This window comes from Actinia tenebrosa, unplaced genomic scaffold (genome assembly GCF_029948245.1).
Source record: "Actinia tenebrosa isolate PJP-AT-01 unplaced genomic scaffold, QUT_ActTen_1.0 PGA_scaffold1__47_contigs__length_23844297, whole genome shotgun sequence".
NCBI lineage: Eukaryota > Metazoa > Cnidaria > Anthozoa > Actiniaria > Actiniidae > Actinia > Actinia tenebrosa.
The window spans coordinates 1,580,553-1,597,383 of record NW_028292578.1 but is presented as its reverse complement, the minus strand read 5'-3'; the positions used below and the strand labels follow the sequence as shown (position 1 = coordinate 1,597,383).

The window sequence follows — 16,831 nt, the reverse complement described above, 5'->3', positions numbered from 1 at the left end:
CACTGGAAAGAAAGATCGACTTCGACCAAGTATGTACCAAAAACATCTTTAAGATCCTATTTTAAAGGATGTACAAAATGAAAAACATTACCAACTTTTTATCCCAACTAAACAGAAAGACATGCCGTACTTCAGAAGGATGATCAAGAAAGCTCTTCAAGATGGGCATCTTTAGAAGTACGGGATGCTTGGATGTCCACGACGCAGAAATTATTGCTGCCAAGGGCTGTGGAAAAGTGATATCTCTTCGGGAGACTAGATTTTGACTTCCAAATGCGTTCATGAAGATCCCGTAGAAATGACGCTTGTTGGGAGATGTCAAAATTCAAGAAAAATATAATGGTCGAAAAGAGAATTTTGTTGATCACTCTCTCACGCGGCGTGACAGAAAAATCTGACTCAAAAATCTGACAACAAGTGATATTTCTTGGGGAGACTAGATTTTGACTTGCAAATGCGTTCATGAAGATCCCGTAGAAATGACGCTTGTTGGAAGATGTCAAAATTCAAGAAAAATATAATGGTTGAAAAGAGAAATTTGTAGCCGTGCAATCCGTTGTAACATGATCACTCTCTCACGCGGCGTGACAGAAAAATCTGACTCAAAAATCTGACAACGAGTGATATTTCTTCGGGAGACTAGATTTTGACTTGCAAATGCGTTCATGAAGATCCCGTAGAAATGACGCTTGTTGGGAAATGTCAAAATTCAAGAAAAATATAATGGTCGAAAAGAGAATTTTGTTGATCACTCTCTCACGCGGCGTGACAGAAAAATCTGACTCAAAAATCAGACATCAAGTGATATTTCTTAATGCTTTTATGTGTACTGCTTCATCGACAGTTTATTTGGACATCAAACTACGGCTTGGCTTATTCGACGTAAAGCATGGATATTTTTCGTTAGGAGAAAAAGTGCTTCAACATTTTGAAATAAAAGGGTTCGGTAACTCGATATATGGGAACGGTACTCGAAGTATTTGTGGCATGAAGCCCGTTGATAGTAGATAAAACAGCTCAAAAAATCTGAAACCGCTGTTTATTTTCTTTGAGGTGAGTGTTTCTATCCCCAAAGACAACGAATCGCAAGAAATATCTTGTGAGTAAAGCTTGGTGTGGGTTTTATAGTAAATCAAAGCGTTTCTACGAATATAGAGCATTTTGTGTTCAACATGATGTGACGCCCCCCGGAAAAAATCTGACACTAGATCCGAAAACCTGACTCAAAAATCTGACTCTAAAACCTGACACCAACTTCACTTTGGTCCTTTGCACTATCCTAAGCCGTACGTACAGCTGTCTTGGACGAGCCTTTCAGTGAGAAGTTCACTTTGTTTTACTGTATTCTGGTGGGACAGAGTTAACGAAATACCTGAATAACTTCATCAAGCTCAACAAACAGCTTAAGGTATTGTGTTAAACTATTAGGAAGGGTTCGTAGACCGTCTCGGCTTCTGTTTTCGGTACCATGCTACTGCTATTTACAAAGAACTCAGTATCTTTGCATTACTATCTGAGCCATAAACGGTTTTAGACTGCAGCAATTAATTTCGCATAATTCCTTGATATTTACCTATTCTCTAGCAGTTATGTTTTACAAATTTAAGTGGTTTTTTTTCTACCCAAGTAGCAAATAGGTTTATTCTTGCCGCAATTTCAAGTGATCATGGAAAGCCTAGGTTAACAGTCATGGTTGTTCGTACATTTTTGTTGTATGTCTCGTAGACCAGGGCGTTCTGATGGCGAACACTTCTTTCGTTCTGTTCATTACATCCTTGTATTGTAGAGGAAAAACTACTTGATATTTATTGATTCTGTCACCCACTGTTACACATAATGTTCGAAGAATTCTGTTCAACCATGTGCTTTTACTTTTCAATATCTTTTAAATATTTGAGGTTAGAGTATATAGAGATATTCCATAGGTACTTCGCTCTTCAAACTTTAAGATCATATCACTATGCGTTGGTTTTAAATTTTCAAATCAAACTTCCAAGGGCGATACATCTATTTTGCATCCCCAATACAATCCCAAGATCACGATGGCGCAAATGATAAAATAAACTCTTTTATAATCAAATATATAAGAAATTGTCTCAGTAGAAATGTTCAAAGTGTAGTCTTCTTAATATTTTTCTTGATGTCATGTAACAGATTTTGACAATTTTAATGCGAGTCTCGATCACTCAAAGTAAGAGTTAATTACCGAGAACGGAGGTAATAAGCCATATACATCCCGAGGGCCGCAGGCCCGAGGGATGTATATGGCTTATTGCCGACGTTCGAGGTAACTAACTATTTTAGTTATCAATTAAGAAGGTTTTCTATAATATTCTGATGTTAGACTTTTAAGATAATGAAAATAAAAAGAATTTAAAAAAATATTCGTGGTTCAGTTGGAAGTTTAGAATGTATACAAAAGGGTAAACATTTTCCGCTTTGTTTTTATATTTCCCTTGTTGTCTATAGAGCATGAACAATGTGAGTTGATTATAAAGGGATTTACTAATGCCCTCTAGTCCCTACAGAGGTAATTTAATGCTAATTAAACAAAAGTGCAGATGATAATAGAAAACCATAGATTTTAGGATTTCGTAATCACATGTGGCTGTATGGCAATGGAGTTGGAGAGTAGTGACGAAGAGGCAGTTTTTATAACGCCGAATACCTTTTCTCAGCATTCAAGCCCAATTTTCACTTTGCAGTTGCATGATTTTTTGTTTGATAATGCAAATTGTTTGGAACTAGAAGCCAACATTACCCTGGTCCCAGAGGCTCGACGATTTTTCTCCCGGGCACGTATATTTTGAGCCGCGAAGCAGCGAGACCTCGTCGGAGCCTCTGGTAGGAACCGCATACAACCTCATTTCCATGCTAAATTAAAGTGTCAATCAATCATTTAGAACTAACCAATCACACAAGAGATCCCCGTGGCGTTTTTGGTATTTAGGGAGGGGAGGTTGTAGTTGACCAAAATAACTTTGCGGAGTCCACCTAAGTGCTTTTGTCATGTACACGTGTCCAAATATGTCAAAGTGACAGTCCGGTGTTTACATTCAGCAACACGAATCGCAACCAATTGTGAACGAAATTCAAACAAAAATACTCCATTGAAAAGCGCAATCTCACATCCTTCAAAGTCCTGTCGACTTTGCAAATGTAGTATTACGTCTGGAAGACCAAGAATTCACCTCTTTGGCTTTGTGTTACTGATTAGTTGCCTAGGCCTTGTAGATATTTATTGTATTTTTTATTGTATTTTATCGGTAGTCAAAGGGAGAAACTCGTATAAATGACTACACACACTCACCAACTCTATAATGGATATTGATTTTAAAATCGGCTTTCAATGGTTATTGCGTGAAATTATCAAGCTAACCTCTGTACCCTGTTCAGTTAGTATCGTCAATGACCTTTGTTCTCCTTGTCTTTTGCTCTTCCGATAACGTTTCAATGTTCTCAAACCGTTTTTGAAGCGTTGTTGACAATATTTCGTCGAATAGCGCTTCGGATATACAATGTGGCATCGAGAAATGTTCACTGTAGCTAGAACTATAAAATAACACCTTGAAATCTCTTGACATTACAAACAAACTGACATAAGATAATGAGCAATGTATACTTGTACCTCCCTACCCTTCATTACAAATAATTTAGCCAATCACAAACTGGACTTCAAATCAGCCAATCAGTGAACCAGAACAATTTTGAGCAATCTGTAATTCTATTGGTGCGGCCTGATCAATCAACTATGCGGTTCCTACCAGAGGCTCCGACGAGGTCTCGCTGCTTCGCAGCTCGCTCACCGCTTCGCGGCTCAAAATATACGTGCCCGGGAGAAAAATCGTCGAGCCTCTGGGACCAGGGTAAGCCAACATCGGAGAGAAAAATAATGAGTTAGAGATACAAGAACCGAAGCGGGACATTGCCGTTGTTTCCGATGCTGATCTACATCGCAGAGTTGAAGCCAGAATACCACATGGAACCAGGTGGCCAGGAAAACAAGAAGAAATGTAGTGAAAAGGATGAGCAAAACCCAGTTTGTAAGAATTATCATTTTAAAAACTGTGTTGTAAACTTTAACACATAAACTATGAGCACTAGCAACGATTTGATAATGTAATGTTTAGAAAACATATCTCTATAGTTTTTTTGAATGTAAACATTAATTAGATTAGTTCTGTAGAATAGTATTATTCCCCAGATAGTTTACTCGTCAGGCAGCAGGGAAGAGCGGGGCTGATATGAATTAATCTGATTGGCTCATTATAAATTCAAGGTCAATATATAGTTATAAACCGGGTTTATAACTATTTAGAAAACTCATTAATAATTCATGAAGAAAACACAATAGAAATCATGACCATGAAGGTGATTTTATATCGGATAAAGATTCGTCTTCATTTGCATAAACTTTAACTTGGATTTTCTCTATCAAACTTGGTTCATTTCGTAAAAAAATCGGTACACAATGAGAACAAACATCATAAGTTTTCTAAGCCGTTCAATAATCTCGCAGATCGTGGTTTATCGGGTCTAAAACCACTCGGCTGCGCCTCGTGTTTTATACCCGATAAAACACTCCTGCTCGTTTATTAAACATTACATATTGACCTTCGATTCATAATGAGCCAATCAGATTAATTCATATCAGCCCCGCTCTTCCCTGCTGCATTTCAATTCCCTCCCCGGGCTTTAAGTTTGTCCATTGTTTATGAGGGTTGTAATAAAAATAAAGCCTTATGAATAACAAAGAAAACCGTGTCAATTGATAACTAAGCTTCCATAGTCACTAGAATCACATATGAAAGTATTCAGAACTGAAGGCTAGCAGGTGGCATGAGGGAGAGAATAACTGGACCCTAATCCATCAGAGGTTATTCTCTTGCCTTCTGGACTGAAGCTTCCATATGAAATGAATTCATTTTAATGACTCACAAATATATTTTACAACAATCGTAATAGAATAGTATTAAACAAAACCAATTAAAAAAATTTCACTTGTATGATTTATTTCTTATGATATAGTATTAAGATGAGAATATGTGGACCGCGTAAGCACTTATGAAATACATGAAGATATAGAAATATAGATAAGTTATAGTGCTTGGGAACGAGGTTATTCCGGGCGAAAGCCCTTGGAATTAAATTCGGAAAAATAAAATTCGGACCCAGCGAGGTCGGAAATTAATTTTTCCGAATTTAATTCCAAGGGCTTTCGCCCGGAATAACCTGGGTCCCAAGCACTATAACTTATCTATATTTCTATATCTTCATATAGTATTAAGTATTAATAGTATTAAGACGACAAAATTAAAAAATATACTCCATGCTAATTAAGTACTGGGACAACTTCATTAAGAACTTTCAAGAACTTTAGTCAAGTCTCTGTGGGATAAAGACCTCGAGGTTTTCAGCGAAGCATTCTATCTGCACCTATTGAAAACAAGCATTCGATAAGTCGATGATAAAGTAACCTGAAAGAAAATTGTGATTGCTGTCAGAAAAAAGATGATGGTGTTGTAATAATCGTGATCTCATTGCTGATAATATCAATCAACAGGTACAGAAAATGTCAGTATAGAAAATGTAGACACTGGAGATGCGAAAATGAAAATGCGACTGCATTTGATGATAAAGATGATCCATGGTTATTACAGTGATAATGTAAAAAACATCACAAAATGTATAAATTGGTAATGACAATAGCTATTAAATAGCTATATTATTATTATTTACACAGGAATTATTTAAAAAATTGCTACCTTCTACTACTATTACTAGATAATAATGTTGATGGTGTTGATGGTGATGATGGCAATGGTAATGGCGCAGGGGGGAATTGATAATAGTTATATAAACTATTACTAACAATACTGAACATATATACTGCTGGTTACCTACTTATGTTGATAATAATTACAGATGATGATGGTGAAGGTGACTTCGAAGTTGTTAAACAGTACGTGCAATACAAACAAACAAACGAGGAAACGAAAGGATATATGCACCCAGGGCATTCAGCCTGCAGGGTAGGTATTTTTATTTCTATCTAAGATGGAATCAATTTAAGGGTAAAAATGTGCAAAAACTTTGACCTTTCCTTACATATATACAAGTATATCAAAAGTATATAAGAAATTATGGGATATCGTACCTGATATTTTTTTCGAGTTATCCATAACTAGGGCTTTCTCAAAACAATATCAGGAATGATATCCCATAATCTCTGAGGTGCTTTTGAAGTACGAAAGGGTCAAAGTTTTTGAATATGGCTTTTTGTATGTATATGTATGTATATATATACATTTAGAAAATGCATTAATAATTCATGAAGGAAACACAATAGAAATCATGACCATGAAGGTATAGATATAGATTTGTCTTCATTTGCATAAACTTTAACTTGGATTTTCTCTATCAAACTTGGTTCATTTCGTAAAGAATTCCGTACAATATGAGAACATACATCATGAGTTTTCTAAGCCGTTTAACAAACTCGCAGATCGTATTTTATCGGGTCTAAAACCACTCGGCTGCGCCTCGTTTTTTATACCCGATAAAACACTCCTGCTCGTTTATTAAACATTACATATAAATTTTGATTTTGAGAACATAAATCAACAACTACAAATTAAACCACTTCTATTACGTAAGATAGCAAAGGTTAACACTCTATCGTTGTGTACTGATCCTGTAACGTTTGATGATTTACGAATAACTAATATTGAAATTAATAGCAATATATTTTTATTATTAAAGCTAATGTGGAACTTTATTAGTGCAAGTCTCTTGAGAACGGACCTTGTAATGGTCGTCATTGGAGCAATTTTTGCACATTCCAATATTAAAATGTAAAAAGGGTGAAATACAAATTTAAGATGGATGTAGTGGCAAAATAAATGTAATTCCAGGCTAGGAAAATAATGAATATGATTTATCACTTATTAATTAAGGTACCGTTCTGATTGCGTCAATGGTAGGACACACTGCATCATAAATTAATAAAAGCATGGCCAAATAAATATCACGATAAAGAGTTCCATCACCTACCCTGGTACAACTTTCTTGCATCACTGGCATGCCACGTGATGAGAGCTGCAATCCTACTACTTCATTCTCCTGCAAAGAGTAAAAAAGATACATCACGTATTAATAAAAGCATGGCCAATTAAATATAACGATAAAGAGTTCCATCACCTACCTTGGTACATCTTTCTTGCATCACTGGCATGCCACGTGATGAGAGCTGCAATCCTACTACTTCATTCTCCTGCAAAGAGTAAAAAAGATACATCACGTATTAATAAAAGCATGGCCAATTAAATATAACGATAAAGAGTTCCATCACCTACCTTGGTAAAACGTTCTTGCATTACTGGCATGCCACGTGATGAGAGCTGCAATCCTTTTACTTCATTCCTCTGCAAAAAAGAAAGATATATCGTGTATTAATAAAAGTATGGAGTTCCATTACCCTAGTACCACTTACTTGCATGCAACGTGATGAGAACTTTGGGGATTTTGCTTCGTTTTTCTGCAGAAAGGAAAAAAGATTCGTCATTTATCACTGTCCAATTTCCCTAGAAAAACATCAAAGAAAAACCGCTTCCCCATTCATCCCGCATACGGAAAGAAAACCGTAATCTTGTCCAACTGAACCTTCTATTGAAGAAGGCTGATCATAAAAGCCTCCTCACTAAAACTCTCGACAAAAGAAGACAACATTTTATGAATAAAAACCGCATTTGAACTGCATTTGAGGCTCGGATAAATTTAAGCTTACAACCGTAGTACAACAACACAGCGAAAGGAAAGACTTGCAAACGAAAAATATAAAATTATACTTCATCAGTTGTATGATAAAAGCATTACCGACATTAGATCTTGCTTATCGCAATGGATAGTCTCTTTACTAAATATTTTGTGAGTTGTCTTAATATCGAAACAATGAAATGGCTGAGAAACAATACATGCATGACACAATTTACGTTGTGGCAGCCATAACCGAGTTAAGAGAGACGCAATAATCTGAAAATATGTTCTTAAATTCGACCGACATACTGGCTTTGAAAAACAGAAATTATTATTAACATTATCAGTGATAGATTTTGTGAAAAATATTTTAAAAATTTAGTATAGACTTACCATAATAAGCTACCAACGTTAAAAGGCCCTTCGACTGCTAGAAACACCCACCTTCCTTTTGGCTATATCACGTGACACTGACATCCCGAATTAAATGACGTCACCTTCGTCTGAAGCCACCGGGTTAAGGTTAGGGTTCGGGATGTCGTTTTGAATCCCACGAAATAGCCTATACCTTCCCTTCTATCTAGTTCGCTGCGGTCACAGCGCCCCGAGAAGTGAATGGCTTCCTCGTTTTTCGTTGTCGCATGTTCAGCTTAATTGATGCTTGGCATTCTCATCTCGCGCAACTTTTTGTTACAACTCGGCATGTTGTTGTGTCAGATGTCTTCTTCAGATTGAGCTTACCGAGCCCTGTTAAGAAAATTAAAATGATTCAATGTTTTTAAAAGCTTGAATTCTTTTCATTAGCAGCTCGGTTTGATGAATGGACGATTTAAGAAAATAAACATCTTCAAAGATCGCTGACTGAAAGTTGGAAGCGATTCATCAAAATGCGCAAAAAAGCCGAAAAATAGAGCGATAATCTCCCATTTGAACATCTAGGAACGACATCCTAAAACTATGTCTTCGCCGCGCATTTCTAAAATTATTTAATTTTCGATCATAAATATGGTTTAAAATCATTATTTGGTGAACATTCATCGAACCTTGGCAATCTCGGTTTTTTGTTTCGAAATCTGCACCATTGGCGCCATTATAATTTTATTCATTATTATTCACTTTGTTTTCGCTTTCCAAACTCTATTCTGCACATTTTTAAAACTTTTTTGTTAAACTTACCAGATTCTAAGACCGCAATCACTTTTTCAATCGCATGGCGATCCTTCTTCTTCTTCCCGAGCCTACGCAAGTGGTCCCAATCTACTATTCCTGTAAAACAAAACAAACAGCTATTTCTCTTCAATACTAAAATTAAGCCACTTCCAATGTCTTTTAAGACATGCAAAAACTCTAGCAAACGAAAAAGTTAAGAAATGTTTATAACTCAAGTTTTCGACAACATGGTTTTAGCCGAATACCTGTTTGTGAGCCTTCTACCCTCACTCCAAAGTTAGGACAATTTCTTGGGTTCATCCTGATCCACTTTGTGAGTGTCGCTTTTTCTTGCCATGCTATTCCAATAATTCAAAACAAAAATAACAACTATACAGTACCAACGACTAAGATCCAAGCAATTCGACTAAAATATATAAATAAAAATAAAAATTGGCCGGAACTTTTTGACAGTCAAAATAAAGTTCCCTTATTTAACTCAACTGTTTAAAAAATCCATAATTATACGATTCAGAGGACATCCAGATGCAGATATTTGCACCATCTGTACTTTGTTCAGTTTTCGATTGTTTCTCTCAGCACCGTATTCAGTTATCTAAAGTCTTGACGATATTCAATGGTCAGTTTTAATGCAAGCTGTTAAGCAGTTGAATTAGCAGAAGGTTTTTTTTTCATATCAAACATTGAGTGTCGTATTTCCCTGTGTCTGTTGTCTGCGAGGCAGACCCACGAGTTAGCATCGTCCCCGTATCCTTCCTCGATTTTCCAAAGTTTTTCTTTTTTTTACTTGTCTTTTTTTCTTTTCTTTTCTTCTTCAAAAATATTCATGTCGAATTCGTCATAAAACGACGGCCTTTTTGTTTGCCGCTTTTCCGCACAATCCTAAATATGGAATTGATCATACCATATATGGAGTGAGCTTTCTCTACTCTAACTTCGACACTAACATATAGAGTAAAGCTTGATATGAGTAACTTTTTTGGAATCGCTGCTGTTTTCATTAGAAAATTTTTCCCAAGTCGTGATTGGTTTTCTATTTGGAGGATATCAGCCGTCTGCGTGTCTGTAAGTTCCACCTAAAATAATAAAATAGCAATAATATAAATCAATAATTTATATTGCGCAAAACTAATTAAAATAATTAATGCGCATTAAAATAATAATGAAAGTCTAAAAAGAATAAAATGAAACTATAATCTATGCCATTCCTCGATTGCACGTTACGTCATGGCGGCCTTTCGGGAATCGCTGGTGCTGCCATTGAACAAAATATTTCTTATTAGTCATTCATTGTTAACGGCGCCACAATAGCTAATATATATTTTAATTCGGGTGCGAGTTTTGCATTTGGTCTATATCCAAACTAAAATGTGAAATAATTTAATAACAATGAAACAGTCGCCATCTTGGTTGACCTAACATTAGAAACTAATGAGGAATGCTTTGTTATCGTCAACCAAGATGGCGGCAATGACGTAACATACACTTGCTGTGCAAATATTTTCAGTTACACTGATAAAGGTCTTTGTTTAGACCGAAATCTCTGTTTAAAAATCATACATTTCACAAGTCAGAGACAACTTCAATTTATAATGAATCATGAAACCTGCTCTATAGCGCAGCACAGCCGTGACGTCATAATAACGAAGACAAAGGCGAAATTCGGACAAACAAACTTGCAAGTTTACTTTCAGCAGATAATTTTCACAGCCGATCGCAGTTGATCTTAGTTTACATGGGTTATTATTGTAACTTTAAGTAAAAATAATAAAATCGGTTCGTATAATCCTCGTAGTGGTTAAACAGAATGCAATGTTTGTCCGAATCTTTAAGCTATTTTTAGAATCAGTGCGCTGCGCTATTGGACTGCAAATGAACTAATAAATTAATAAGAAAAATGTTTTTGTCATTTAGCTTCGCCTTCCAATTCAATCCTGCTTTACAACCAAGAACTATAGTCGTACTTGGATGCATCAGTAAGGAGGCTGATGATACTATGGTTCAACGGATTCTACACGTCCTTATAGTAGTGAGTAGATGCCTTTTTTTATATGAGTATGATGATGTCCTATACCTACGCCTATACCTATAAATAAACCCACACCCATACTGGCACCCATGCTCATATCCATACTCATACCCCTAGCCTTATCCCTGCCACTGTCCTTATCCCTGCCCCTGCTCCTGCTCCTGTCCTACCCCTACCTTTTAACCCTGTACCTGTCCTACCCTTACCCTTATCCTACCCCTATCCTACCCTTACCCTTACCTCTGTGCCTATCCTACCCCTACCCCCACCCCTGTCCATACTCATACTCATACTCATACCCCTGTCCTATGCTTACCCATACCCATGCTTATTCCTATACATGTTTTTTTGCTGCTCAGGCCCTCAGTAACTACACAGACCTAGTGCTAATTGAATCAGCTGTCATGTGTCTCAATAGAGTTCAGGCCATACTAGGCAAGGTAATCCAACACATAAATTGATTCACACTCCATCTATGTATAAAAGCCACACCTTATGCCTCACTTTCTTGTTTTACTAGGAATCTAAATTCCACAAGGCGTTCTTCTGGGTCGCAATAGCTGTCTTACAGGTAACTCTGCTAAGCCCATTTAATATACAAGGCAAATTTTCGCATTACATGAACTGTGTTTTAAAACTCCAGACTCCAATAGGGAGTCTGCCCAACAACTCAATGATGTCAAACATTGGATCGGCCGAGAGGTTGGGAAAAAGAACCATATTTTTTGTTTTAATTACTGATAATGTTGTTTTATGTGTCCTAGTTATCAGAGCTCTCCTTGTACCCGTGTGGCCTGGCTTTATTAGAGCAGAGTCTCCTAACACTTGACTCACATGGAGCATTCGAAACACAATCGGTAAGATGAACGTACATGTTAATTATCCCTTATTTTCAGCTACAACACGAGAGAACTTTGAAAGAATGAACGACTTGCGCTAAAAGGTCACGTGAATTTACCTCTGTTCATTGTGACACGAACGCTCGTTTTTAGGGATAGGGTCATGTGACCTGTTATGGATGCAAGCTGTCCATTGAAGAACTTGACAGAACTTAAACTAGGCTCTTAACAGGCAATGCCTCCCTAAACTGCATGTGTAAGATAAGTTTCAGAGTTAATGGTTTAACTCAGGTGACGTTAAAGTTTGTTGTAATGGGTAGCATGGGTGGCGTTCGCGGCTAACGTGTCGTCTTCCACCGCTGTGAGTCCAGCGGGTCGGGTCGCTGGTTCAAGCCCTGCGGTCGCCACATGTGAATTGAGTTGTTGTTCTCTCCTATGCTACGAGGGTTTTCTCCGGGTTCTCCGGTTTCCTCCCTCCGTAAAAATCAACATGTGAGTTGAGCGTTGTGTGCATGGAGTATTAAATGTAGTGGTAGTGCGTGTGAGTGAAAAGTGTCCCCAATTAGTGCGAAAGCGCTAGAACGACTAGACACTTAAATAAAAGTGATTTATTTATTTATCTAATGTGTGATCGACTGGGTGAGTGTGTCTTGAGAAAGACTGTTATTGGTGGTGACTTACGTTTTGACAACCTGAGAGGAAGTCATCTTGTGAGTCCAGTGAGAAAACGAAAGGCAGTCGATGGTATTTATACTTCTGAGTTGAGTTTGTTTGATCAGTCGTTCTCTCCCTTGTCATGTGGGTTTTTCTCTGGTTTTCCTACCCCCATGAAAAAAACCTTGTACCGTATGAAAGAAACTTGTCGGAAGGAGAACCCTTCCCGTGGAATCATACTTTTGAGATATAAGTAATCTTATAATAATAAAATAAATGATAAATAGATAAGAGAAATCTTTGTTTTAGATGCAAGAGGCACTGATGGCCGTCAGGAAAGAACCGTTACTAGAGTTCCACTGCAAACAGATGGACCATTTTGTGGGTGTCAGTTTCTATGGTAATTTCCACTTTGCTTTAATGGGGCATCTTGTCAAAGGTCAGTAAAGAATCTATTCATTTCATTTATTTTATTTTCCCTGAATGCATATGCTCTATAGAAAGATTTAACATTGCTGCATATTCGTTTGCCTTTTGTCTCTCTGTCTCTGCCTCTGTCTCATTCTTCGTCTCCGTCTCATTCTCCGTCTCATTCTCCGTCTCATTCTCCGTCTCCGTCTCCGTCTCCGTCTTTGTCTCTGTTTAGTGTTATTCCACTGGGAAAAGCAATCGATTTTTTTGTAAAAAAAGTAAAAGTGACACAAATGATGTAGCGGCTTTAGCTTTCCTTTACTCGCCCTTCCCTGAGTGACGTGATATTAAGTTACTCTGTTCTTCACCGTGTTTTTTCTTGTGTTAGTTTTTTTTATCTATGTCTGTCTCTCCTGTCCTTTCTGTTCCTCTCTCTACTCTCTTTAGTCTATCTTGTCTCTCTGTCTGTCCTGTATGTCTGTGCATCTACCTACATCTCATTGACCTTCTAATCACTGCCCACCTTGCTTTACACTTCCAGGTGTTTATCATCCGCAAGCAACAACAGCGGCTCGAGCAATCCGTATCCTGAACTTGATGTTGGACATCACTAGCAAGCACAAACAGTGGTAAAGAATATCTTGCATTAACTTCACATCCATTCAACATAATATTCTCAGCTGACTTCCAACATTTTTTATTTTAGTAGAAACAAGTTTGCCGTGACCAAAGAAAACCTAGCATACCTTGCAGGTAAGGAAGGATTCGGGTGGAATTAATGCTTGGACACTGGGTGGTTTAGGTATTGGGTGAGAATGCTTGGACATTGGGTGGTTCAGGAATCGGGAATTAGCTGAGAGGTGTTAAAAAATGACTGTGATTTTAAAGAAAACATGTTTGATTTCTGTTAGATATTGGTTCATTTTAAAAAGGTGGTCCGGTTTTCTTATTTACTTGTGTAATAGATTTTTTTATGAGGGGGGAGGGGGGATGGTTCTGATGTTTAAAAGTGGTGAGGTCAAAACAGGAACAACCGCGCTGGTGGCTACAACCCTATCCTATAGCAGACTTTAGCATCCCGAATTTCTAAATGCGTTATCCCAAACCTTTATGAAGCCTAGATAAAACAATGTTTAATTTATGGAAAACTTTTTAGAGAGGTTTTTTAAAACTTAAACTTAAAAGTCACGCTTAACAGTAATCATTTGCAGGTGCATCACATTGATTATAAGTTTCAGTAAATCTGGCAACAAACAGCAATACTATGTTGCGCACAGTAGATGCGCGAAAATTTGGCGTGAGCAATACGAGCACCTACACGAGTTAAAAACGTCTGCACATGCTCTGAATCCGTATGCAAATTAGTCGACGTATGTAAATTTGACTTTCAAACATGCGTGATAAATTGGACTTTACAAAATGCCAAAACTTAGTGTCCATGCTTGAAACTTAAGACTAATTCTTTCATATTGTGTTTCTTAATACAGTATCTTGGTCTGACAAAAGTATAGTCTCGAAGGTTTTAGTATACTTGGAGGAAACAAACATTTATTTTCTCACTCAAACTCTTCAAAATTCTTAGAAAACGTGCTAAAATGCATGCATGCACAAACGTTTTTCTTTAGTGTCAGGAGCACCAAGTTGACTCCTGGATTAAATTTGTTGAAGCCTCATCATTATTTGCTTATTCTTTGATTAGCCTTAATACCTGTATCAGAGGACATCCGTAGTAGACTGAAACCAGGCAATACCCCTGAGACACCAGAACCCATGCCTCTGGGACACACCTCAAGGTCCAAGATAGAAATCACCCCAGGATCAACACTGTCGGTGGATAGTCGTGTGTCTATCGTTATTACTCCTTCGCAATCACCATTAGCTGATGAGGCACCTCCTGAGGGACAAGCTTTTGAATGGCCTTCAGAGTGCCAACATATGCTACTTGATCCTGGGATTGTTAACGACAACCACACACAGGCATTGTTGCTTACTACACTGGTAAGAATGAAGACAAAAATTAGAATGATTTCCATGTCTGAGAACTAAAAAAACAGCAACTACAACAACAGCAACAACTACAACTACAACTGCAACAACTGCAACAACAGCAAGAATTACAATTACAAGAACAGAAATGATTTCTCACAACAAAAGCAACAACAACATGCATCCACAACAACAGCAACATGCAAATATAACAACTGCAAAAACTAAAACTTACAGCAACCACAACAAAAGCAACAGCACTACCAACAACTACTACCACAACAGAAGGTGGAGCAAAATTAGCAGAAATGACCATGACCAAAACAGAAGCAACATAAAAAGCCCTCCTTCAGCTTCAGCTCTTGAAAATGGTTTTCAACAAGGTAATACGACAAGTACTGACTTTTCGTTTTTATTTTACATAGTTTCTATCAACTTGATTCAAATCTTAGCACAGTTCTTGGCCATTCTGAAGATTTACATACGTTGCAAGCCATTCAAACTATTATTCACTCAGTGACAGCCTCCAAACCATCAGATGATCATCTCAGACACAATTTTTTGGCCTGTAAGTATAGTTTAATCCCTTCTGGCTTGTAATGTTTCTATAGAGTCTCTGTTAATGAGAAAAGGTTTCCATCTTTTCACTGTTATTAGAATGGCTGGAAGTGTTTTTTGGTAGAAAGTTGTCATACTTTCTCCTTAGGCCTGCTTACCAAACATTTGCAAAGCTGAGCATTCAAACATTTCTCATAAGGGAAAATTTGAGGGTTTTTTTTTTTGGAGGGGGGGGGGGGGGGGGGGGGGGGGAGGGTGGAGGGAAGAGGCAAGGCTGGAGGATTTGCAGTAGACTTTTTTTTAAGTTGTAGACCTCACCCTTTCACTTAACAAAGAGTTAGCTTTCATCAAGATGAAAACGTTTGGCCCTCCATAAAAGTTAACATTTTTTTTCTGAAAAAAACACTCCCCTCTGAAGCCCAAACCCCTCCTCCATTAAAAATGTACCTTCCCTTAAAGATGTCACAGAATCCAGTAGCACAGACGTTTTACCAGAAAGTTTCAACATGTAACAGGAATGCTTAATAGGGAGAGCACCTGAAGAGATTTCAAAAATAATGTTTCTTTTTATTGATATTCAGCATTTGGATTCACTGGGTTTAGCCACTTCACTAAATTCAAGGTAAGACGTGTGTAATCGAATAACATATATCAACCTGTTATGAAAATATCCATATAAACATCTTGCAGAATGTATAAGTTTGCATCTTTTTACTCACTTTCTCTGCATTAATTCTCAAGTACTTTTTGAAATTTGGTTGAAACCTTCATTCTGTGGTCCATATGGACCTCAACCAGCGAGTGAGTGAAGAACAGCACTAAATAGAATATAAATATACAGAATTCCAAATAAGGATTTATTGGTTGAGCAGGCCTATTAGCTAACCAAATCAGCCACGTGTAATTCAATTTTTTTCTGTGTTATAAGCAAAAAATGTTTTACTTTGAATCTGAAATCCGGATCAAAGTATTTGCAACATCGGCAGAACTGGAGACCTATTCATCCACTTCCATTAATAAATTATCATGATTATTATGGCTCTGCTTATTTTATTCCATTTTGAATTGTTTCAGGAACAAAGTGGACAGAATAACAGAGCACAACTCTTTATGAAGTTTTTAGAAGCCATACTAGAAGTGTATGGCAAGGGTACATCAACCCTTCCTGACAAAGCACTGCATTACCGTATCACTAATACAGATACAATCAAACCTGGTCCGCTGAGCTCAAGCAGTGGTGACATACGCTCCCTTGAGAATCCCTCTAACCTATCAGTTTCTCTCACCTCCATACCTTCTGCTGTCAAAGACTTGTCTGTTCCTATTCCATTTAAGAGAACAGGATCTTCATATAGACCAAGAAAAATATCAATGGGCACAAAAGTAAAGAGAAATATGTCGACTAAGGCAGTTAGAAGTTCATCTATCC

The 16,831-nt window shown here is 37.3% G+C and overlaps 2 protein-coding genes and 1 long non-coding RNA gene across 5 annotated transcripts; 1 reads left to right on the top strand and 2 right to left on the bottom strand.

The window, feature by feature from the left end:
- The first annotated feature begins 69 nt into the window (after window positions 1-69).
- On the top strand, window positions 70-16,024 carry LOC116308353 (neurofibromin). The gene is made up of 12 exons (XM_089032315.1): window positions 70-1,408; window positions 5,926-6,032; window positions 10,840-10,954; window positions 11,314-11,394; window positions 11,475-11,525; window positions 11,719-11,811; window positions 12,757-12,886; window positions 13,400-13,487; window positions 13,565-13,611; window positions 14,558-14,856; window positions 15,270-15,412; window positions 15,984-16,024. Exons 2-11 carry the CDS (start codon window positions 5,926-5,928, stop codon window positions 15,282-15,284), a joined length of 1,026 nt encoding a protein of 341 aa, XP_088888441.1. The 5' UTR covers window positions 70-1,408; the 3' UTR covers window positions 15,285-15,412; window positions 15,984-16,024.
- LOC148909671 (uncharacterized) lies at window positions 5,224-9,994 on the bottom strand. Of its 3 annotated transcripts, XM_089032326.1 has the most exons (7): window positions 9,171-9,994; window positions 8,932-9,021; window positions 8,149-8,502; window positions 7,493-7,537; window positions 7,356-7,424; window positions 7,205-7,273; window positions 6,820-7,122 (listed from the first exon to the last, which is right to left on the bottom strand). In XM_089032326.1, exons 3-7 carry the CDS (start codon window positions 8,149-8,151, stop codon window positions 6,952-6,954), a joined length of 357 nt encoding a protein of 118 aa, XP_088888452.1. In that variant the 5' UTR covers window positions 8,152-8,502; window positions 8,932-9,021; window positions 9,171-9,994; the 3' UTR covers window positions 6,820-6,951. The 3 variants fall into 3 exon arrangements, with proteins under 3 accessions (XP_088888453.1, XP_088888452.1, XP_088888451.1); XM_089032327.1 differs by lacking the exons at window positions 8,149-8,502; window positions 8,932-9,021; window positions 9,171-9,994 and adding an exon at window positions 5,224-5,436 and having other exon boundaries at window positions 7,054-7,122; window positions 7,493-8,116; XM_089032325.1 differs by lacking the exons at window positions 8,149-8,502; window positions 8,932-9,021; window positions 9,171-9,994 and having other exon boundaries at window positions 7,493-8,123.
- Window positions 15,241-16,402, bottom strand: LOC116308373 (uncharacterized). The gene is made up of 2 exons (XR_004198502.2): window positions 15,850-16,402; window positions 15,241-15,460 (listed from the first exon to the last, which is right to left on the bottom strand). It is a non-coding gene; the product is annotated as an uncharacterized LOC116308373 (long non-coding RNA).
- Between the last annotated feature and the right edge of the window lie 429 nt (window positions 16,403-16,831).

Coding starts and splice junctions, on each gene's coding strand:
- LOC116308353 (XM_089032315.1), top strand. CDS start 5,926: ATGATGATGGTGAAGGTGACTTCGAAGTTGTTAAACAGTACGTGCAAT. Junction 11,395..11,474: donor TTCAGGCCATACTAGGCAAG/GTAATCCAACAC, acceptor TTGTTTTACTAG/GAATCTAAATTCCACAAGGC. Junction 11,812..12,756: donor GAGCATTCGAAACACAATCG/GTAAGATGAACG, acceptor TCTTTGTTTTAG/ATGCAAGAGGCACTGATGGC.
- LOC148909671 (XM_089032325.1), bottom strand. CDS start 7,564: ATGACGAATCTTTTTTCCTTTCTGCAGAAAAACGAAGCAAAATCCCCA. Junction 7,274..7,355: donor TGCAAGAACGTTTTACCAAG/GTAGGTGATGGA, acceptor TACTCTTTGCAG/GAGAATGAAGTAGTAGGATT. Junction 7,123..7,204: donor TGCAAGAAAGATGTACCAAG/GTAGGTGATGGA, acceptor TACTCTTTGCAG/GAGAATGAAGTAGTAGGATT.